Source organism: Amphibalanus amphitrite, unplaced genomic scaffold, assembly GCF_019059575.1.
Source record: "Amphibalanus amphitrite isolate SeventyFive unplaced genomic scaffold, NRLGWU_Aamphi_draft 000498F_arrow, whole genome shotgun sequence".
NCBI lineage: Eukaryota > Metazoa > Arthropoda > Thecostraca > Balanomorpha > Balanidae > Amphibalanus > Amphibalanus amphitrite.
Window position 1 is genome coordinate 2 of NW_024881992.1, and position 22,329 is coordinate 22,330.

General features: G+C 51.7%; 2 protein-coding genes across 2 annotated transcripts; both read left to right on the top strand.

Annotated features, from left to right (window-relative positions):
- Positions 1 to 321: 321 nt before the first annotated feature.
- On the top strand, positions 322 to 10,727 carry LOC122392721 (the record flags this gene model as incomplete). The annotated part of the gene is made up of 7 exons (XM_043387931.1): positions 322 to 571; positions 3,537 to 3,696; positions 3,963 to 4,175; positions 7,087 to 7,231; positions 8,956 to 9,221; positions 9,537 to 9,976; positions 10,490 to 10,727. Coding segments are annotated over 7 exons (1,503 nt in total), but the record flags the coding sequence as incomplete, so codon positions are not given.
- An 859-nt stretch (positions 10,728 to 11,586) lies between these two features.
- On the top strand, positions 11,587 to 18,665 carry LOC122392715 (polyadenylate-binding protein 1-like). The gene is made up of 4 exons (XM_043387924.1): positions 11,587 to 11,964; positions 15,423 to 15,926; positions 16,185 to 17,248; positions 17,517 to 18,665. The coding sequence occupies exons 1-4, from the start codon at positions 11,772 to 11,774 to the stop codon at positions 17,730 to 17,732; spliced, it is 1,977 nt and encodes a 658-aa protein (XP_043243859.1). The 5' UTR covers positions 11,587 to 11,771; the 3' UTR covers positions 17,733 to 18,665.
- The last annotated feature ends 3,664 nt before the right edge of the window (positions 18,666 to 22,329 follow it).

Sequence of the window (22,329 nt, forward strand, 5' to 3'; positions counted from 1 at the left end):
GAGCGGACCATTTTTTAGTGTGCCATGCATTAGCCCATAACTCACAGCTGGGTTATTACTCACAGCGGCCCATAACTCACGGGTCATGCTAGGTTACACGGCAGCGGGCAGGAACCGCAGAGCTGTGATGGATGACATGGTACAGTTGTAGTTACCGCTGATAAGAAGGTGGTGGAAGTTGTGGGGTGATGTTTAATTACACTGGAGCTGGACAGAATATTCTAGTAATGTTTCCTGTTTTTAACATGCCGTTTTATTTGAATTGATCGTTGTTTTATTACCTTCTAGCGGACATGTCGCTGTGTTATATGTTCATATAAGAGTCTTAACCGACCTGACCGGGCCCCTCTGCTGACCTGTGACCGGCTGCGTCAGCGCGCCGTGCTGGTGCTGAGCTGCGGCGCTGAGGTGCCGACGCGCTGGCCGCTGTCCCGCTGCGCGCTGCTCGTGCCGCTGCTGCCTCCCGCTGCCGCTGGTCCACTGGTACAGCGGTGCCGTGCCTCCTCAGTGGCTGTCCGCTGTCTGCCCGTGAGGCCCGACTGGGAGGCGCTGAGACACCCGGAGAGACACGGTGAGACACTGAGGATACAGCAGGGAGGGGGAGGACTGAGACACCCGGCAGAGAAAATCGGCGAGGAGGCCGAGGGACACAGGCACCCGGTGAAACACTGGAACGAGACACGCGAATGAGACGCTCGGTGTCTCGGACAGGGACAGACGCACGGCGTAGGGCACGCGGCGAGAAGGAGCCGTTGTGCAGCTACAATGTTTTGTCCTTATCGCCTCAAGCGTGGTTAGCTATCGTCAATGTTAACATTATTCAAATTCCTCATACGAGATCGGCCTTCAAAGCAGAGCTTCACCTACTCGTATACGTGGTGCAGCAGCGTTGTGTTCAGCAGTGGTCCGATTGGTACGAATTTCGGTTTTTAATTGTGACTGATTGTGCGTTTGCATTGGTTAAGTTTTTTTTTCTCATCACGACGCCCTCTCATCATTTGATCGTTTGACTCTGACTCTTTAGTAGTCACCTTATTGCGGAAAGAGCCAAACCCGCCAAAACAAATTAATGCATGAAAATCGACGGTTTAAAAGCGGCATTCGGTATGCCACTGTACAGAAACGGCACCCGTTATGCTTGACATTCCAGGAGGCAGGAAACCATAGGTGACAACGCTATTGCCGATTCCAAGACAAACTTGCAGGTTCTTTCGGTCGTGGAAACGTTCAGCAGGAGCTGGGGCGTAGCAATAGGCGCTTCTAGCCTGGTCGCTGATGCTGTGTAAAATGACGAAAAGGAGTGCAGTTAGCAACCATTATTTGCCTATCTGCGTGTCTTTGCCGCTTTTTGTCGAAGCCTACGGGCTACGAGTGACGTATATCTGTCTGTTGTCCGAATGACCTAGTTAGATTCAAACAAGTTACGCTGTACTACTTGCTATGCTTTATAAAAAGTCCTGTCAAAGTGAGATGAACCCATTTTTTTGTGATTTGACCTGCGAATACATGCTTCCAGCTTCGTAACCAGTTGGTAATGGTATATCATTCGAGCAAGCACAGGCCATTGTGAATATGAAATTCTTTGACCCTTATTCTGCCATCGTAGCGTATAGTTTTCATGACGAATGAACCGATAAGGGACAAGGAGACATTCCCATTTCCTTTCAAATCGTCAGTTTCCAATAGCTCGTCCTTTTTGTCGGCCCCCTCATCGTCGCCACATTATGACTGATACGCTGCCTGGTGATGTGCTATTCGTGACCAAGGTATGATATCAATGGATAGGTCTGGCGTTCCGGTACCATGTGACGCAACTAAAACAAAGGTGATACAACGAATGCTATAGCTCTATATGAGCGGAATGTATGGGGAACCGGTGACAATCTATCCAGCAATTCACACCATTGGTCGGCTGAAGAAAGGAACAAAAGCCGCACTGGACTATTTTGGTCATTTTCCGACATAGCGGGTCGTATCACAAATAAGTCCGCGCTCGTTGTATCGCTTATACTTGGGCACACCCTCCCACGCAACGCGTTTGCGATCGACAAATGTATGTGTGCGAGCTTTACCATTTATTTTGCTCGTGTCGCCATATAGGGCCTTGTCGTTGCCATGTGTCACAGGATCCGTGAGGACCCCGATTAATCAGCCACGGGTGCTGGTCGGTCGACAGTCGCAGTCTATGCGCATTCTATTCATGTACAGCCCTCAGCAGACTGCGTGGTAGGTATTCTTTTTTTTCGACAAAACCGGAAATAACTCAGACTGTGTTTTCAGTCGGTCGGAACTCACTGCAAATAAAGGCTCCACTCCTTCGATTGGGTATTTCACTAAACAAAGTATATGCCTTGTGTGGCAGCAAAATGCAAAAGTTTGTTTTCGGGGCGAATATGAACTTTAGGGTGTTGTTGCCAAACTGGATGGAAAATGAATACGATATGGTAATGCCAATCCAAGGTGCGGAGTCTCACGCGTCTTGCTGTTACGATTTCCGGGTGACCGATAGCATAGTTTCCGCGTTATTCTCGGTTTTGTCGAAAAAAGAATACCCACCACACCACGCAGTTGGCAGAGGGCTTTACAATTCATTCTAAGGTGGCCTACCGGCGTCATTTCTAAACTAGCGTTAGTCACGTTTAGCTCTGTCCTGTCACTTCCACCTCGCTTTATAGCGTCCTACCATACCCTCTTTGCGTTGGCCACACGTGCGGCCGGCACCTACCGTGCCTGCGACGTTCACTGGGCGCCCCGTCACGGAAACGATTCCAGTCCACACGCATCTATTATGCATGACTGTGTCTATTATTTATGACTGTTTGGTAAAATGGTCGGTAAGCCGAACTTGAAGTTTTTGTAGCGCAGTTAACAAAATATTAGTAATTTTGTGATAGCAGTGCTGTTAAGCGCGATCTTATATGGTTTACTGTTGGTAATTCACCGTGAGAAATAACTATTTGTCTGGCCGATTGTGATGGCATCTATGCTAATTCCTGATGCCGGTACTGACCATATTTTGTTTGTCCGTTGATAGTTGGATGTCTTTGCGTTATGTATGCATGGATCACTGCATAACGCCAACGCCACAAGTCATCAGTTAGCTGAAGTAGACTAGACTGTGTCGCTTATCATGCAGTTCAGCGCCTCAATTCAATATACCTTGGTTAAGCCGTGCTTGTGGTGACCTTGGAGGCACAGAGACTAGAGTGTCTCATTTGACCTGCGTGATAAATTGCACACTGAACAGTGCGCACTGCACAACCTCTAAGGGCGGCACGTCCTTCTGTAGTCATCCACTTATACATACATTTTTTACGCATTAATGACGCGGGCGGCAATAGTGCTCAAGGATCATGACTTACGAGTAGGCACACACCTATATAGGCTATAGCTGTACATACATATATACTTACATCGCGCAAAGAAACCTTAAACCACCGCTGTTGTATGAAATTCAACCATTGGCTTCTTTCCATACTCACTGTCCTGCGCTTCCTCTACCTACACCCGTCTCACGACTGTCTCCCCTTCCTCAGTGCTCGTCTCCCCTCCCCCTGCACCGCCGCCGCCCGGACCCCCGCCGGCCGGCCAGCCGGTCTCGGTGGTGGCCTGTGCTTCTGCTGCCGAACGCTGGGGTCTGCGGCGTCTGGAGGAGCTCTCCGGTCACACTGTCACCGCCCACGTCAGAGATTACAGGTGGGTAGGGGAGGGATCTAGAGACTACAGGGATATGGAAGGAATCCATGGATTACAGGTAGAAAGGAGAGGGATTCAGAGACTATAGTAGAGCAGGCAAGGGATCCAGGGATTCCAGGTGGAAAGGGAGGTACCCAGACACTACAGGTGGGTGGAAGGGAAGGCCCCATATCCAGAGATGTAATCGGGTGGCGCAGCACTATGCCCCTCATCTGACCCGGTCCGAGTCGACATCAGCTCTGACCCGGGGGATGCTGCGTCCCCAGCCGGCTGGTCGGGCTCTCTGCCGGCCCGTTCCCCGATCTGGTGCTGGCCGCCGACTCCTGTCTGCTGGTGCGCTCCCTGGCCGACCTGGCGTCCCCCTCGGACGGCCAGCGGCTGGCGGCGGAGGTGCGCGCTCTGCAGCAACAGGCGGCGCTCTGCTGGCTGGTGGTGGTGGGCCGCCGCCGCGCCGCCGCCGCCGCCGATACCGACACCAGGTCAGTGACATTGGCACTGACACTAGGTCAGTGATATATTATGTCATTGTCATCGGTTTGAGACGCCGACTCCGGGTTAGATGTCAGTGACAAGCACAGCACGGTTGTCAGACTTCACGCACTCAGCTGGCCCAGTTAATCCTCACTCTCCCTTTGGGGACGTTGCCTAGCGTATATTTTTTCTTAGTTTTGACTGACTGACTCGTGCCGATCCGCTAATATCGTCCGTTTGGTCTCTGATGGCCCGCTAAAACTTGAGTCTGACGTGAACTGACCTTAAATCGATCGTCTGACCTCGTGTTAACCCGCTACTATCGACCATCTATCTAACCCGCGTTGACCCGCTAATATCGACCGGCTGACCCGCTGCTACCGCTCGTGCGACCTCTGTTGACCCGTGGTTGACCCGCTACTATTGACCGCCCTGACCCGTGTTGACCGCCCGTCGAGACACGGGTCCGGGCCGGCCGACCGCGTGCCCCGGGGGCATTTGTCGGCGGTGCACCCCGCTGCGTGAATGTCGGTGATTAACCGGTGCCGGTAAGTCGTGTGTGTGCCCCACGACAGCCGCGGCGCCGTGGCTTTCAGTGCGGACCGCTGCCAGGCAGCGTTACCGGTGGGTTAATTACCGGTGGAATGGGCGCAGCCGTGCGGCCTGACCCGGCCCTGCCCCGCCGCCACGGTCGTTACCGCGCATGGTATCAAATATTCAGTTAACCATCACTGCATGGCGACTCGATGCACTGCGTGCACTAAATATGAACTTCTGGAAATGAGGGCATGCTTCAATGCGGCGATTAAATGGTAATCGGTAAGCATTTTTTTTCGGATGCAGTCACTTTTTACCGCGGAAAATGATAAAGGCATAGAAGCCGTGAGTACAGCCTTATGAGTTGAAATGTATTTTTTTTAGGGAGCCGGACTTGAGCCGTGGCAGTGGGCCGGATTTGAGCCGGACTTGGCAGTCCGAAACCATCCAAACTCCGAAGCGCCAGGGCAAAGACTGGCAAACCGAAATGAAGCCATCATATCGACCCAAATCCCCTGTTCCGACGGCGCTCCGTTTACACCGGCGCAAATCTGGCATATTGGAGTTGCAGGGGCAAAAAAGACTTCAGGCAAACCAAATTGCTGGCTGGAATTCTTGACATTCTTCTACAAGTGAAACATGCTTGCACAAGGCAATCTTTTCGGAACGAGAAATGGAATATCTACTTAAGGTGATCGTTGGGCCGTAAAAGCTCCCGATTTGTGCTAGTCTCAGCTCAAGCTACATAACTGCTATTCCAGTTCAAAGCCCCATGTTAAAAGTGGCATATTTTCGTTAAGTGCGTGCAACGGTGCCTCGGCTTAACTTTTTAAGCGAAACGCTTTGTGCAAACTCTTTCATATGTGTCCTCGATTTGAGAGTCGCATGAGCCTAATAAACAGCTGCGAATGTTGATGGTGTTTATGGTGATCACCTACCAGCGTTCGTTGTAATTCACTCACGGCTTGCCTGATCATGGTGGCACGACAGCGCATTGTGGCCAGACTGTGGCCCGTGTTCACCGGCCCCGGCTCCTTATCAGCTGCATCGTGACGCAGTTCTGATATAGCCTTCAGTGAAGCGACAAACCGCGCTGGATAGTACATGTATACATAATGGCACAGGCAGGGTTATTCTTGACCGAACATCGCCATTTTGCAGATTGGCAACTACGTTGTCTGGTTAAAAGGGAGCTTCGACTAGCATAACTAGTTACATTTTTGACGTTTTTCATTGCAGTAGACATGCCCAATGCTCATGTCAAATAAATGAACTACATTGCAATATTCCGGGGTCCTCTAATCGCCTTTTTGCTCGCAATGCCAACTGCCCACCACTCAACTAACCTCCACAGCGCGCACCATACACTTAGGTACGAGATCCAGAAGATGGCTGAGAGTCCTGTTCTGACTTCGATTCCGGACTAAGCGCTGGTCATGCCGCCTCTGTCCGTCCTGTTTCTGTCTGCGTCTGACTCAGAGACTCGCCGGTTCTCTTCGTCTGTGCTCGTACCGCCTCTGTCCGTCCTGTTTCTGTCTGCGTCTGACTCAGAGACTCACCACTAACCGTCAGTGTCTCCCTGCCGTCTATGGTTTTCTCTGATGTGTCTCCGCAGGCTTCTCTATTTGTCTCTAGGTCTATGTCTCCATGTCGCGAAGTCTTTATGTCTCTAAGTCTCTGTGTCTCTAAGTCTCTGTGTCTCTAAGTATCTGTGTCTCTAAGTCTCTGTGTGTCTAAGTCTCTAAGTCTTTATGTCTCTAAGTCTCTGTGTCTCTAAGTCTCTGTGTCTCTAAGTCTTTATGTCTCTAAGTCTCTGTGTCTCTAAGTCTCTGTGTCTCTAAGTCTCTGTGTCTCTAAGTCTCTGTGTCTCTAAGTCTCTGTGTCTCTAAGTCTCTGTGTCTCTAAGTCTCTGTGTCTCTAAGTCTCTGTGTCTCTAAGTCTCTGAGTCTCTAAGTCTCTGTGTCTCTAAGTCTTTATGTCTCTAAGTCTCTGTGTCTCTAAGTCTTTATGTCTCTAAGTCTCTGTGTCTCTAAGTCTCTGTGTCTCTAAGTCTCTGTGTATCGAAGTCTCTGTGTCTCTAAGTCTCTGCTTTGTGTCTCTAAGTCTCTGTGTCTCTAAGTCTCTGTGTCTCTAAGTCTCTGTGTATCGAAGTCTCTGTGTCTCTAAGTCTCTGTGTCTCCAAGTCTCTGTGTCTCTAAGTCTCTGTGTCTCTAAGTCTCTGTGTCTCTAAGTCTCTGTGTCTCTAAGTCTCTGTGTCTCTAAGTCTCTGTGTCTCTAAGTCTCTGTGTCTCTAAGTCTCTGTGTCTCTAAGTGTCTGTGTCTCTAAGTCTCTGTGTCTCTAAGTCTCTGTGTCTCTAAGTCTCTATGCCTCTATCTCGGCAGGCGGGAGGAGGCGGTGGTGGGTCGGCTGCGGGCCCTGCTGGCCTCCGCCGCTCACCTTCCCGAGTATACGCTGCGCCTGGTGCGTGCCGATCAGGACAGCGTGGTGCACATCGTCCTGGATATCGTGCAGCAGACCAGCGAGACGGTGAGACGGGCGGGGAGGGAGAGAGGCAAGGATGGGAGGGAGAGAGGAGGGGAACACGAGAGGGTTTTCTGGGAGGCAGGAGGTTTAGGACTTTGAGCAGAGGCGTTTTACTTTTTCGAGGCAGTATGCTGAGGCTGAAGAGGGAGAATATGGTGAAGAAAGAGAGAGGGTACTGTGTGGTCTGCGAGTCGACATTGTGATAAGTGATTGTGCGTAGTTCCACTATTATTATGGCACACTCAGCCTGGACCTATGCACCCTATCAATTTCGTTGATGAATGGGACTATGCCACAAGCTTACTGTGTAGTTTAATCGTTTGTTCAGTTCTGTTTGTTGTCGATAAATGCAAACACGGGCCGCCACATTATGTACTGTTCATGTGTTTGTTTGTGACAGTTATCGGATGGGCGGCGACATTCTGGCGCGGGTTCTTTATTAGCGTGACAATAACTTTTAATAAAGCATAGTTGCTCTGAGTACGAGCTCTGAGTACTGAGTACATGGAATGTCACTACATGCTTAACCTTTTGTACTTTATTTCAGGCTCAAATGGCATGCTATTCATATTTCATATACGGCAATAAAAACTGAGCCATTTCAGTTCTGGTATGTCAATCACTGTGAGTGGGGCCCGCGATGACGAACATTTACCGTTGCTCACAACCCTGAATTGGCTGTTGAACCGTCGCAACCATTCGTAGCTATCCCATCCCCAACACAAAGATCCATGCATTTTCAAAAAAATTTCTTTGTATTCCATTAGCGCAACCTATCACGAAGAAGTCTTTTGATTAGCCACTTTTAATTGCGCTGTATCAATTCGCGAGTGCTAATACGCCGTTGTTGTTGCTGTCGGTCGATCGACCGTAGCTGGCATTCGTGTTTCTTTCGGATTCCTTATGAATGTTTATGATAAGGACAAAACCGATAAACGACCTTTTTGCCCAGCCAGATAGTCCCACTCGATCCCACCCGGGATTTCTGCACACAGTGCACACATCCCACCCGGGATTTCTGCACACAGTGCAACCCTCGATTGAGATTGGGGCGGTATCTGGAAATGTGACACTGTACGGGCGTAAGGCGTCCCGAATATCCCATCCTTCCCCGCGCTGCCGGTAGGGACATCCCGAGGGCAACCGGAGCGTCCTGACATTTCTCTTCTTAGATGGGATTTGTGTGGGATATCCCAACAAGTATCTCTGTGGGTCAAGGAGAGACTTCAGAAATGCGCCTCTTATAGTTAGGTAAAAATAGAATAGTTATATAAAATGACAGTTGGCTAGCCAGGAACGAAATCGTTTTAGATATGCCGAGTATACCTGCCCCGGTAAATCGGAATTTTTGGAGATTATCGTGACATTCCCCAACAATATATCGACCAAATTGCTGCCTATGTAGTATGCACATGTAAAATGTCGTGGATTGTGGAAAGGAAGGTTCCATTTCATGGCTGCAGACTGCAGTCTGCAGAGGAATGTATTTATTCTGCTTTTCATCGACAGTCATAGCTTTAACGAGCAAGTAGAAATCGCAAATGGAGAACGAATCCGTGTAATAATTTCCAAAGTAATATCAACTGTGAACTGACTTATGTACATCATGTGTTGTGCTGAAGCCCTTTTGTTGTAACCACCCGCGGGCTGAGTTATGAGCACGTCGTGTCCCCCTCCGTTATCAATATGAAAGTACCTACATCCAGCCGCCCTTATCTGTCCGCCAGGCGGGATCGGCGGGTGACGGACGGTCAGACGACTTCCAGCCCTCCGCCGACGCCCAGTGCACAGAGGACGAGTGGCTTCTGCTGCAGCTGCCGGCGTGTAACGCCGTCTCTGCGGGCCTCCTGCTCCGGCGGGCCGGAGGGCTGCAGCAGCTGCGCGCTGCTCCGCTCGGACGGCTCGTTCAGATCATGCCAGAGCTGCCGGTCAGGGTCCTGGCAGCCCTGCAGCGCCACCTACAACAGCCGAAACAGACGACAGCGACACCGGGGTGGGTAGCAGCCGGACGGCCTGCGTGGTGTCCGTCAGCACTGAGAACGGTGACAGACGGTCACGTTTCCTGATAAGTCTGTCAGTAGCTTTACATCAGATTATGAACTGAACTCACCGTATGTGGGCTGTTGTTTTTCTGTCTATTTGTTCTCTGGATTATCTGAATAAATATTCCTATGTTTGGGTTAACATTGGTTGTTTACGATTTTACATTGCCGCTAAATTGTGCGAATATTTATATTCATTCAGCAATCAGCATTTCTCAGTGACTTTAGCATCAAATCTTATCAATCCTGTACCCTTTCCTCGACAGTGACTTCTGCGTAGATGGTATGGCACCTATGAACAACCAAGACCTAACCGGCCCGGGCTTCCTGTCGTTGCCTCGGCCGCCTTCGCCGCCCACAGCGGCCTTCCCTTCCGACGTCCTCCGACGAGAGCCCACCGTTCCCTGTAGCCGTCATCGGCGGCCCGGGCTCCATCCCGACGTTCCCCCGTTTGGCACAGAGTGCCACACACGGCCACCGTACGATGACGAGTCAGACGGGGACTATGGATCGCGTCATCACCCGGTCTACGGCGGGCGGTTCGACCGACAGCACGGCTCGGAGCACGGCCTGGAGCACGGCGGCTCTGCGGCCGACGGGACAGACGACTGGCTGACCGCCCCGAACGCGGTGGACCTGCTGGCTGCCGAGGCCTGTTCCGACGAGTGCAACCCTCACTGGCTGGATGAAGACAATGTGTATGACGGTAGGTAAACGGAAGGGATGGCTGGGGAGGGGTGGGGATGGGAGAGGTGGCGGGTTTGTGTGTAGGTAGGTGGACGCCGGATGAAATGAAAAAAAAAATCGTAGCCTGTAGGCTGTAGGGACCATGGATGTTAGTGGCAGATGAAAGGTCGTCGTACGCCCCCCCCCCCCCCTCCTTACCAGGGGTGGAGATCTGTCAAAATGTCAGGGGGGTCCAGGCCGGGCAGATTGAGGCGGGCTGGATGCAGTACCATTGACTTACTTAGCAGTAATTCGTTTTCAGGGGGAATCCTGACCCCCCCCGATCCCCGACCCCCCCCCCCCCCGATATCTCCACCTCTGCTCCTTACCACCCCGCCCGGTCGCGGGATGGCCGGCCATCCCCTTGGCCACCCCAGCCCGGCAAGGCCCTTCTCCGGAGAGAAGCGGGCCTGCCGGGCTGGCCGGGTTCCGAAGGTTTTAAAGCGCCACCTGAACTGTGTGTGACCTTCACCTTTTCTCGCTGCCTTTTCAGACTCACCGCCAATGGAAACGAGTCAGTGACGTCATGGCTTTCCTGGTGACGTCATCTGGAGAGTCCGGCTGAGCCGAGTGCGGTGGCGGTGGATAAGGCTTGGATACTGCTTGCACAGCACGCAAAGAGCTAGCTTTCGTACCCATGACCGGACGATTGATCTCGTAATTTGGCGGCTAGTGATTGAAATGCCCATTTGTTCCGTGGAGTGAGGAAATAAACGTGTTCAGTTGTCGAATAACTGCGTAATTCTTTATTGTTCCGCCTGATCGGGAGAGACAGCAGTATGACGCAACCCGGGATCGCCGGTACGACCTGTGCGACCAGTGTCGCTTTTCGGATTGGATGGGAAGGGCGCCAGGAGTTCGTCGCCTCGCCTTGGGACCGTGGACTGAAATCCCCATGTCACACGAGTAGTGTGACTTGTGAGTCATCGGTTATAACTGTGTCCGAATGGGTCACGGGTGCTCATCCCTCCCCCAAATGCCCCTTGCCGGTCCTGCATTGCGCCCGACAGACTTCGCCGGGGACCCCCTTGAACTCGCCCTTTGACGTATGAGTCCGACCCGCGGGTCACAATCTACGCGCCACATACGGCCTTGCGCGCCACATGCCGCCGGAGCCCGGAGCACCACGTGTCGGAAGAGGGAGGAGGCCCTTCAGGGGGGCGATAGCGCACCACTGAAAAGGCCAAGGGTGCGCCAAGCCTGATGAACAGGAGACGGTGTCTGATTATAATCACTTTCATTAGCATAATTTTGTGCAATCAAGCTTCGTTGAAATATTTAAACATTGTCATTGCTCTAAGATACCATTACAATCAATTAAAACCTTGAAACTAGGCTAAAGTTAGACCTCGAAGTTTTATAGTGTCAAACCCGCTTTCCGTTGAAAAATACTAATTGACAAAAAGTGTTCTGCCATTTTATTCACAAAATAGATCCAAATCTAAGAAATTTCAAACAATGAGAAATAACAAATGCAAAATGTTGGGAACTTAATCAAAAGTTGCATTTCTAAAATATAAAAGCATGGTGAAAACCGCCAAGGTCTTAGGCCAAATGCTACCAGATTACACCGCTGCTGGATATGGAAGCCCTAAGTCCGAGCTCTCTCACTCTCCTTCATTTTGTTCCTCTGTGTGTCGAAGGCGTCTGTGGCGCGGGACGTGTGTTCTCGCGCACTTCGCCTACCCATATTGTGCTAAAAAATACAAAAAAATCAGAAAATATAAAACCCTTAAACATAATTGTGGTGTAGCTCCGAACCAAGTCATCAAACCATGAATTCGGCCGGCCCAAACTATCCCATGGCGTCCCTGTACGTCGGGGATCTCCATCCGGACGTAACTGAAGCCATGCTCTTTGAGAAGTTCTCGACTGCTGGCCCTGTCCTGTCCATCCGAGTTTGCAGGGACATGATCACCCGTCGTTCCCTCGGCTACGCCTACGTGAACTTCCAGCAGTCGGCTGACGGTAAGTCAAACTGTTCTTTTTATGGATTTGGAATAATGCTGCTTATTGTGGCTTATGCGGATACTGCTCTGCATTGCTATTATGTGGCTATATCAATAAGCACATTTGTCACAATGTGTCATAAAACTGTCACTTTACCATGCTGAATTTAGGCTGAAACAATGGCTGTCTGTTTGTTTCAGTGCTGTTTAAATTGTTGGCTTAATTTGTAGGGCTGCTTGTAATGATGTTTTGTGAGGAGGCAAGAGTGCAGGTGAAAAATTACCTACTATTTTCAATGGTTTTTCCAGGAGCAACCTAAAAATTGGGCTTTGGTGCTTAATTAAATAACAAGTTGAGGAGGCCCTAAGCAGCAATACAATTGATATAATTCAATGCCAAATGCTGCTGGCTTCCATTAGTTATTGCTTCATCCTTTGCCAAAAATTTCTTTTGTGAGTAATGTGCTGCCTTGTTATTTATCAACAACCTTATCTTCAAAAAAAAAAATCCCTTCTTTGCTGTCATGGCAATAAAGAAGAATATGCCTATTTGTTTTTGCACTTAAAAGCTGAAGGAGCATCACAAATTCTGTATTTGCATGAAATAAAGCAAATAATTTTGCAGAAATCTAAGTGCTTTAGGCTCAAGTGGTATTCCAAATTCAAAATAGGCATTGCATTGTAAGGCATATTTGCAAAAGAATAGGTAGGCATGATGGGTAGGTATATTGATAATGATTGGGTCCAGAGCTGTGAAATGTTTCTATATGTGGCTATGGACTTGGCAATGTGGTAATCAATCAATTCAAGACTCACTTAACACTTCACAGCTCACTTAGTACCCAAATGTTTACATATAAACACGTGTGAATGCAATATTGCTATTTACTGCAGTAAGTCTGGTTGAGATTGTTAGGCAGATCCATTCCACTGAGGAGTTTGGTAACCTGGTAGAGGATAAGTCACAATTGTATGCTTCCTGGCTGGTTCTCAATGATGTTCCCTGCTCTTATTGTTCACTCCATTACTGCCCACTCAACAAAAGTATGCCTTCTTGGCCTAAGGCTCCCAATGGAGCCAAATACTTTCAAAGGAAAATGAAATGTATCTCTCCCTGAATTTTTCAGCTCCCCCTCATTATGTTCTTGCTGGTTCTTGCTTGAGTTGCTTTTTTATATCAGGTCATTACTCATGCACATTAATCCTAAAAACAGCTGCTGCAGTGGTGAGTGTTTCCAAAACATGTGATTGCTGGCAGAATATTATGGCACATTGGCATACTAGCTTGATGCTGGCCTGGCACATCACAATGCTGCAGAGGTAGCACTCAGCACTTACCTAGTTTATATGATTTTAAGCCTTGAAAAGTGAATGGATGAACATTTTCTAAAAAAAAATCACTTCACCCTTCATTTGCTGCAAGCAGGTCACCAGAGGGACAGATTTGTGATCATTTAGCATTAATACATAGGAAGGTGTGCAATGTTCTGATTAATGATAGTTCCATATAGGGTTTCTCTTAGAGGCGTATGTGTGTTAAAAGATTATCAATGGGGCATACCTCTAGAATTAAATTTAAAAAAATGTTAAGAAGGAATTAAGAAATATATGGCTGACTAACACTGAGTTTTCCTAAAATCTATTAATTTCAGTGTAATGAACTTCCGGTATGTCAGGTTTTTATTTAGCTAAAGGTCTGCCAAGCTGTGGTTTGTGCACGCGGTCTATCTAACGTTTCGTCGCGCTCCAATTTCGTCACCGGTCGACCCGCTGGGAGAGAACGTGGCCCGCAGCTTGCACCACCTTCGTGGCACTGCCTGGTAACGTCTTGCATAATCCTACCATGGATGGAGTGTTCAGCATTTCACCACAATACCTGGGCCCCCGAGCGTCGGAGCCAGTGATAATGCTCGGGTGTTTTGCTTAGTGTGACGAAGTTCAGTTCATATGGCTGCTGGCATGTGCAGCTTTTTGATTCAAGAGTCGAATATTGGCCTTTTGGAAGGGATAGAATATCAAGTTAGCGCAAAAAGTTGCGTTCATAGTTTACGCACAAATTTATTATCGTTCTTGTCCAGGTGCATAAACAGACGGACAGCTGTCCCGTTCAGCTCGATCGCCTGCCTCTGGCCACTGCCCTGCCGTCCCGGCCGTGACGGCTGCGGCGCAGTTGGCCGGCCGGCCGCCGGGCGATCTGGCCGGGCCCGCGGCCCGTGACGGCGGCCCGTTCACAGGCCACAGCGCTTTCTCCGACCGGGCCGGGCCGGTTCCACCGCGACTTTCTAACCGGGCTGACCGGTGCCACCGAGTTCCCGGCGCACGGCGCGGCGAGAGGCCCGGTGCGGCCACAGCTGGGGCCCCGCGTGGGGACAGCCGCCGGCACCTGTGATGGAGTGGGGTTGGGGTGGGGAGGGGTGATCGGCGTGACTTACGCTTAGAATGAGTCACGTTTGGGCCCTGGTCATTAGACGCGGTATATTAAGTTAGACGCCTTATAATGGGAAAGTCATGCACATACGTGAAGTACGGCGCCACAATATGAAAGGTTTCTACCATAGATCATAATGGGCCAAATGCAATCCGAAGGGATTGCATTTGGGAAGGGAATGCTATGACACCGGCGTCTGGTACGATTTATCGAAATTAACTGAATTTTCGAGTGGTGACTCTAACGTCTTGCGCGTTTGCTCTGAAAGTAATGTGAAGCGGATTTGGTACTAAATCTTCAGCACGCTGCAAGATTTACCACGCTGTTCGTCGCGTCTGATATGGAGCATGGACAATGCACATTGTGCCATGCACATGACTGACTTGAGTCAATAGTGAGCATCCGCTCGGCAAAATTTGCCTGAAAGGGTTTCGCTTCATTGATGAATGCAGCTTGTTATAAATCATTAATGACTCGTGTTCTTGGTGTTAGCACAAAATCTTTTCCAGGCCTAAAAACAAAACCGAAAGATGTGTTTTTTATGTACCAGTGCTAAGCACAGGACGTACCTATATAAATCTGGGACGTGCAACTAACATTTTACCGTGCAACTACACATGTGACTTCACTGTTGCGGACAAAACGAACTACGAACTAGTTCATGTTTATATCAGGCTTCATTTTTCATCATGCAATGGGCGGCTGTTTATGTGATGAGAATTTGGAGCCTGCTCTTCTGGCGTTGAGCTCAACTCAGGTCGGTCGGACCAGGTCGGACCCTTGGTCGTGCTAACAGAGCCTGATAGATCGGGATGGCTGGACGTTTTTTTTTTTTAGATTTGAACCGGCTTCTGGCGTGGTTTTATTGTTCCTACAGCTTACACTCGTACCTACCAATATCAGACTAGATTGGATATCAAACTCTTGGTGCAGATGGTTTCCTTGAATTGAGATTATTTTTTATCATCCATCGCGCTATGTTCTATACCGGCATCAATCGACTTTGTTGACTTTGTCTGACGAGCTTGCCTGTTTTCTTCTGTTCTCAGCTGAGCGCGCCCTGGACACGATGAATTTCGACGTGGTGAAGGGTCGTCCGATCCGCATCATGTGGTCCCAGCGCGACCCGTCGCTGCGCCGCTCCGGCGTCGGCAACATCTTCATCAAGTCGCTGGACAAGTCGATCGACAACAAGGCCATGTACGACACGTTCTCGGCCTTCGGCAACATCATGAGCTGCCGCGTGGCCACCGACGAGAACGGCGTCTCCAAGGGCTACGGCTTCGTCCATTTCGAGACCGAGAAGGCGGCCAACGACGCCATCGAGAAGGTGAACGGCATGCTGCTCAACGACAAGAAGGTGTTCGTCGGCAAGTTCGTGCCGCGCAAGGAGCGTGAGAAGGAGCTGGGCGAGAAGGCCAAGCGCTTCACCAACGTCTACGTCAAGAACTTCGGCGAGGACCTGGACGACACCAAGCTGCTGGAAATGTTCGAGCCGTTCGGCACCATCTCCAGCCACAAGGTGGCCTCTGGCGAGGACGGCAAGGCCAAGGGTGAGTAGAGCACGCTGACATTGTTAGTCGCTCTTGCGTTTGTATTTATTAGTGTAGCTTTCACAGATCTGTTGATACAGCTGTTGCACAAAGGCATAACTGTCGCGGAGGGCGCTATACGCTTGCTTCTGGACGTCTATGTGCAAAGACCTCGCAAATAATTGAGCGTATATGTTACCTCGCATTTCGCAATGCATGTTTACCTTACAATGAACTGAGATCAGGCAGTAACCAATGGCATGTTTTCTCGTTCCATAGGCTTCGGCTTCGTCAGCTTCGAGGACCCGGAGGCGGCCGAGAAGGCCGTCAACGAAATGAACGGCAAGGAGATCAACGGCAAGACCATCTACGTCGGCCGCGCCCAGAAGAAGGCCGAGCGCCAGCACGAGCTCAAGCGCAAGTTCGAGCAGATCAAGCTGGAGCGCATGAACCGCTACCAGGGCGTCAACCTGTACGTCAAGAACCTGGACGACGGCATTGACGACGAGCGTCTGCGCCGCGAGTTCGCCCAGTTTGGTACCATCACCAGCGCGCGCGTCATGATGGAGGACGGACGCAGCCGCGGCTTCGGCTTCGTGTGCTTCTCGTCGCCCGAGGAGGCCACCAAGGCCGTCACTGAGATGAACGGCCGCATCGTGTCCTCCAAGCCGCTGTACGTGGCGCTCGCCCAGCGCAAGGAGGACCGCAAGGCCCACCTAGCCAGCCAGTACATGCAGCGCATGACGTCGATGCGGATGCCGGGCGTGAACCCGATGTTCCAGGCGGGCGCCGGCGGCTACTTCGTGCCGACGATGCCGCAGGCGGCGCAGCGGTTCTACCCGCCGGCGCAGATGGCGCACCAGATGCGGCCCGGGCCGCGCTGGCAGCAGCCGGCCGGCGGACAGATGCGACTCGGCGGACAGGCGGCCGGAGGCATGCCGGCGCCGTTCCGCGGCCAGGCGCAGCGCGCCGCCGGCGGCCAGGCGCCGGCCGGCGGCATGCGCGGCATGCAGGCGGGCCAGACGCGGCCGATGGCGCAGCAGGCGCTGCTGCCAGCCGGCATGCAGCCGCGCCCGATGGCGCCGCAGCCGGGCGCCGCCGGCCAGCAGCCGCGGCCCGCCTACAAGTACACGGCCAACATGCGCAACCTGCAGCAGCTGTCTGCGGCCGGTGTGAGCGGCCAGGCGCCGCTGATGCCGGGCGCCGCGCAGGCGCTGGCCATGCAGCAGCAGCCGGCCGTGCGCGTCCAGGGCCAGGAGCCGCTGACGGCCAGTATGCTGGCCGCCGCCCCGGAGCAGGAGCAGAAACAGATGCTCGGAGAGCGTCTCTTCCCCATGATCCAGGTGCGTATAGGGCTGTCTGTATTGCGTAGCAAGGATCTCCTGACCAGTCTGGGCTGTAGCACTGCATAGGTTGTTTTTACTTTGCTCGAAATCACGACTGTTTGGTGTTAGGGAGCATCGATTAGCAGCAGTCATCAAGTTTTGAGCGTTTGGTTGACGGTTGCTGACATTACCAGCAGCAGCTAAGCTGGATTCGTTAGGTAGCGTGTTTCAGCCGTCAGTCGCGCTGCCCGTCCTCCCTGTGACACTGCTTTGTCCCTGTTCGCAGCACATGTACCCGGAGCTGGCCGGTAAGATCACCGGTATGCTGCTGGAGATCGACAACTCTGAGCTGGTGCACATGCTGGAGCACCACGAGTCGCTCAAGGGCAAGGTGGACGAGGCTGTGGCCGTGCTGCAGGCCCACCAGGCCAAGGCCACCCCGGCCGCGGCCGCCAGCGGCGCCGCCGCCGCGCCGGCCGCTGCCCCCGCCAAGAAGGAGTAGGCGGCGGCTGGCCGGCCTTCCGGCGGAGACGTGTTCGGAGCTACACTGCGATACCATGGGCGCGACGCCAGCGCTCCGACCTCCTCCGCCACAGAACTTCGACACACGGACACACACACAGAGGAACACACACACACACAACCACAGTAGTGGTAGACACATAAAAGTGACACAAAGAAAGCCAACAAAAAAAGCGTAAAACAGAAAGTTGTGCCGGAGTGCGCGGCGGGACGCCGGCGGCGGGACGCCGGCGGCGGCCGGTCGGCGGCCGCCGGTGCCGCCGCCGCGCCGCGGTGCGGTTTTATTTGTATACGATCGGGCGGGCTGCCGGGTACCCCCGGCGGTCCGCCCCGCCACACCTCCATCTGTGGCCGGGTCCGGCGAGGGTCAGACGACTCCGCCGGACGGCGCGCGGGCCGCGATCGCACCGACCGGCCGCGCGCCAACCAGGTGAAAACAAAAAACTTTTATACAAAAATGTATACATCTCTCTACTGTAGAGACAAAAAGCCTACAATAAAAGTTGATCAAAAATGCCGACAATAAAAAAATAAACCCGAAACAAAAACGAAACGGGGAGAAAAAGATACGACTTGTTGGTAAACTACCAACAGGATTGAGTTATGTTTTGTTCCAGATCATATTCCAATGATGGCCATTCCCGATGTGTTGCGATTTATAAAGTTTGTTCTTTGGTTTATCGCTTGTACAGCCGTAGATATAGATGGTGGCAAGGCCGCTCGCGGCGGAGTCCGACGGGCTATCCAGGCCAAGTCTACCAGGCCGTCCCAATCCGCACGTGCGCAGATGCCAGTGTGGACGCCCCAGGACTCCGCGGGACTGGTGGTTGGGGGCTGGGTTCCCGAGGTATCTTCAACTTTTGTCTTATGTCATGTTTTATGCTTCCCGTTTCGAAAATAAACTACTCTATCAGCTGTGTGGTTTGGTGATGAATGTGGAAAGGACCATCGTGTGGCTTGCTGAAGGCTGAACGATGCAATGGGCAGTGCAATCTGAGACTATCTATATAGTCGGGCACTGAGTCAGGCCATATTGTCTAATGAGCTCGAAACCTGATGGCTGGCAAAACCCACGGGCACCGAGCCGACAGCTCGTGGCTTCAATGGGTTGAGTACGTATCAGTGTTCTGGTTGAAAATGAGCCCACGTCACCATCGGATTATTGCGCTCCCACTCTCCCGAGCCAACGAAGCTGCGGTGTTTGTCCAGGTGGATCATTGCCATGTCACGGTCAATGCGCCGCCGCCTCTGGGCCGTGTTTCAGCGCATTACGCTATCAGGTATTGGCGCTCGTTTTTTATGGAAACCCTAAGAAAAACGGATGTTTCTGCTCCTTTGATTCTGCTTATGTTTCAATAGAAGTTGAGCGCGCCGCTAATGCCTGTTTGCGTCAGGGAGCGGCGTCAGTGTCGTGAAACAGTCCTCAGCAGTCAGCCATGATACCACTCAGTTTGCGCTCAGGCCCTCGTCTATCCGCTAGGTGGCAGTAATGGATGGGTCGCCGTCCGTCGTCATTTTACAGGTGGCGCCATCAGTTGTAATTTGAGTCGCTCGGAAGTCGCAGAAGGGGGGCGGTGATATCGGCCGCAAGTGAATCGGGCGTTGGACTTGGAAGGTAAGTGGCGTGTCGTTGCCTTTAGAATATATCGCCGTCAATCTTGTTGCGTTGCTTCATAGAAAAGGCAAACTCGTTTTTTTCGTGTTCAACCATCGAACATTGACACTTTACCTCGTTCATTCGTTTTTCGTCCGCTGAGCGTTGACCTGTGTCTACCTACTCTTCGCTCATTCGAATCTTCGTTTTTTTTTTTTTTTGGTTTGTAGCAATGCTACAATGCAATGGATGTAAAGTAACATTCATAAAAAGATTGGGATTTGTCACTAGTAAGCAATCAAATTAACGTTATCTGCAGGAAGGTCAGGATACTGCGTGACGGTTAGTGATAAAGTCAATCTTCCAGGGCCCAACGCAAGTAGTCATGTCATGTCCCAGCAAACATGCCCACATGGGTCCCATATGGGGTGAACATGGGCCAGATGGGCCCACGTGGGACATGGGCTACAGATGGGCTACCCATATGGGCCCCATATGGGATAAAAATGGGCCAGATGGGCCAAACCGCATGTGGGCTGGAGATGCGCATCCCATGTGGGTCCCATATGGGGTGAACATGGGCCAGATGGGCCCAGGTGGCACATGGGCTACAGATGGGCTACCCATATGGGTCCCATGTGGGCGCCGCGTGGGTCCCATATGGGGCCTACGTGGGCTGGCCCATATGGGTCCCACGTGTCACCCACTGCCATTCCCATGTGGGACCCATATGGAAGAGGTGGGGGGCCCATGTGGGCCCCATATGGGAACCATGTGGGCATGTTTGCTGGGGTGGTTGTATATTCATCAAGTTAGGTCGCCGGTTGGGATAAGGGAACCGCACTCACGTCGTTTGACACTCGCTAGCGGCTGTAAGATCGCACTGTTTATTTATAATAATATATGCATGGACGGGAGGGTGCCTTGGCGGCCCTGTGGCGCTGCCTCACTGTGCGCTTTCCTCCACACCTGTACAGAGCCTGGCTACCCGACGCCACCTGGAGCGCCGAGGCGGCGGTGGGCGTCCTCTGTCGGAGTGGTCGTCTGCCACCAGTGAAGGGCTGGGGAGATCAGCTGCAGTCTCTGGGAGGAATTGACTGGCGACAGGACAACAGCAGGTAGGTTCACTTTGGTTTATTATCAGAGAAAAAAAAAAACAGATTGAAAAACCAGAGATGTTCAGTGCGTGGGACTTTCGGTTCATCTCTGATTCATTTACTTACCTAATAAACAGTGAACACAAACGCCACACAAAAAATCGCCCTTACCTGACTTAGCAGAAACTCTTGTCTCGCTCTCAGTTTTGCCCGTGCATCGGCTATCGGATAAAAAGTTTTAGCCCTCCAAATATCGGAGATCGTATACTCCAACTATCGGTTTCTCAGGCCATCTCTCCAGTTGGGATAGATCGCCGCCGCTGGTCACCTCCAACGAAGGACGTTATTGAACCATCGCACCTCGACTGGCTGTTGTTTGAAGGCTGAACGGAAAATGGGACGCTGTTTTAGTAGGCATCCAGTCTTTTGGCATCCGCCATCCATCGTCAAGATAGTGTGCGCATCCGAAACTGGCGCTGTCACGCCGAAAGGCCCCACTTTGAGCTTGCTTGAAAAGCACATACCTATTCCTCCGTAACAGCGACCTTGTTATGGATTGTGGAATGATACGGTAACACCGCCCGCGCCGTCCTCAGCGGTTCGGCCTGAAATTGATTTAAATCTTTTGTGTAAAAGTGATGTTCATGTTTGAAGTTAAATATGAGTGTCTTATTCGAAACAATAATCCCACACTGTTTTATCGAAACGCCTGTAGTTTGTTATTTGACTACGTTCCGCCGTCCTCCGGTAGTCCTCTGTCGTCAAGTATTACAAACAATTGAGCGACCATCCGTCCTCCTCTCCCGCCCCATCTTTCCCGGTACGGTAGGCTTATGCCGTTTTAGGCTTAGCCAGCCGTTGCATGCTGAGCCGGCCTCCGCCTAGGCCTAGGCACTTAGGCAGCCGCTGTAGGCTGAAGCCGGGCCACTGTATACTTAGAAGACCGTTATTGGAAGGCTGAGGGGCCGCTATAGGCTGAGGCGGCCACTGCAGACTGAGCCGAGGCCGTTTTATGATGTTGGCTGTAGGCTGAGGAGGCCGTATTAGGCAGGCCGAGGCGACCACTGTAGGCCGAGGAGGCCGTATTAAGTAGGCCAAGGCGACCACTGTAGGTCGAGGAGGCCGTATTAGGTAGGCTGAGGCGACCACTGTACGCCGAGGCGGCCGTATTAGGTAGGCCGAGGCGACCACTGTACGCTGAAGAGTCTGCTGTAGGCTGAGGAGTCTGCTGTAGGCTGAGGGAGGCCACTGTAGGTAGACCATGGACGGCCGTTCTCCAGCCGGGGCAGGGGCCGCGTGGGCCGCCGCGCACCGCGGGGTGTTTCGTCAGAGCGGGCCGCTTGTCCGTGGGATCTCGGGACTCGGAGCGGCAGAGTTTCGACACGGCCCCCTCCCCAGTGGACGGGGCCGGACGGGTGGACTATCGTCCCGCGCCGACCAGTGTGACTCTGCGACATTCAATATAACTACATACATATGTTCTGATCGTCAGATGAATAGATAATACGGTGAATTGGCTCGTCTTGCTGAGTTGACGTGTGGGTCTTAGTTGGAATAATTAATCTGCGCTGTCTTGTGGGAAGGTATGGCTACAACTACAAGATATGTCTTCGTTTTTTCTTTTTCTTTTTGTGTTGGTTACTCTTAACATCTTCGATAAAGAGCAATCGTTTTTAAATAGCAAAGTGTGAAACTTTTATGCTCGGTCATTTGAGGCCAGATCACCGGTCAACGCTAACTCACATAAAACAGTTTGTGGCTCGTTGTCCATCTGCATTCCCCACAGCTTCCCGATGACGGATTTGAAAGAGAAGTAAGTGATTAAGTTTAAGTGACCAAGGTTATGACGAGTCTGGTCTCTTGGCATAGGCTTCTTACCAGGCTGG

Bases quoted from the DNA above. Each gene is read 5' to 3' on its own strand.
- LOC122392715 (XM_043387924.1), top strand. From the start codon at position 11,772: ATGAATTCGGCCGGCCCAAACTATCCCATGGCGTCCCTGTACGTCGGG. The intron at 15,927-16,184 runs GTGAGTAGAGCA...CTCGTTCCATAG, and splicing joins CGAGGACGGCAAGGCCAAGG to GCTTCGGCTTCGTCAGCTTC. The intron at 17,249-17,516 runs GTGCGTATAGGG...CCCTGTTCGCAG, and splicing joins GTCTCTTCCCCATGATCCAG to CACATGTACCCGGAGCTGGC.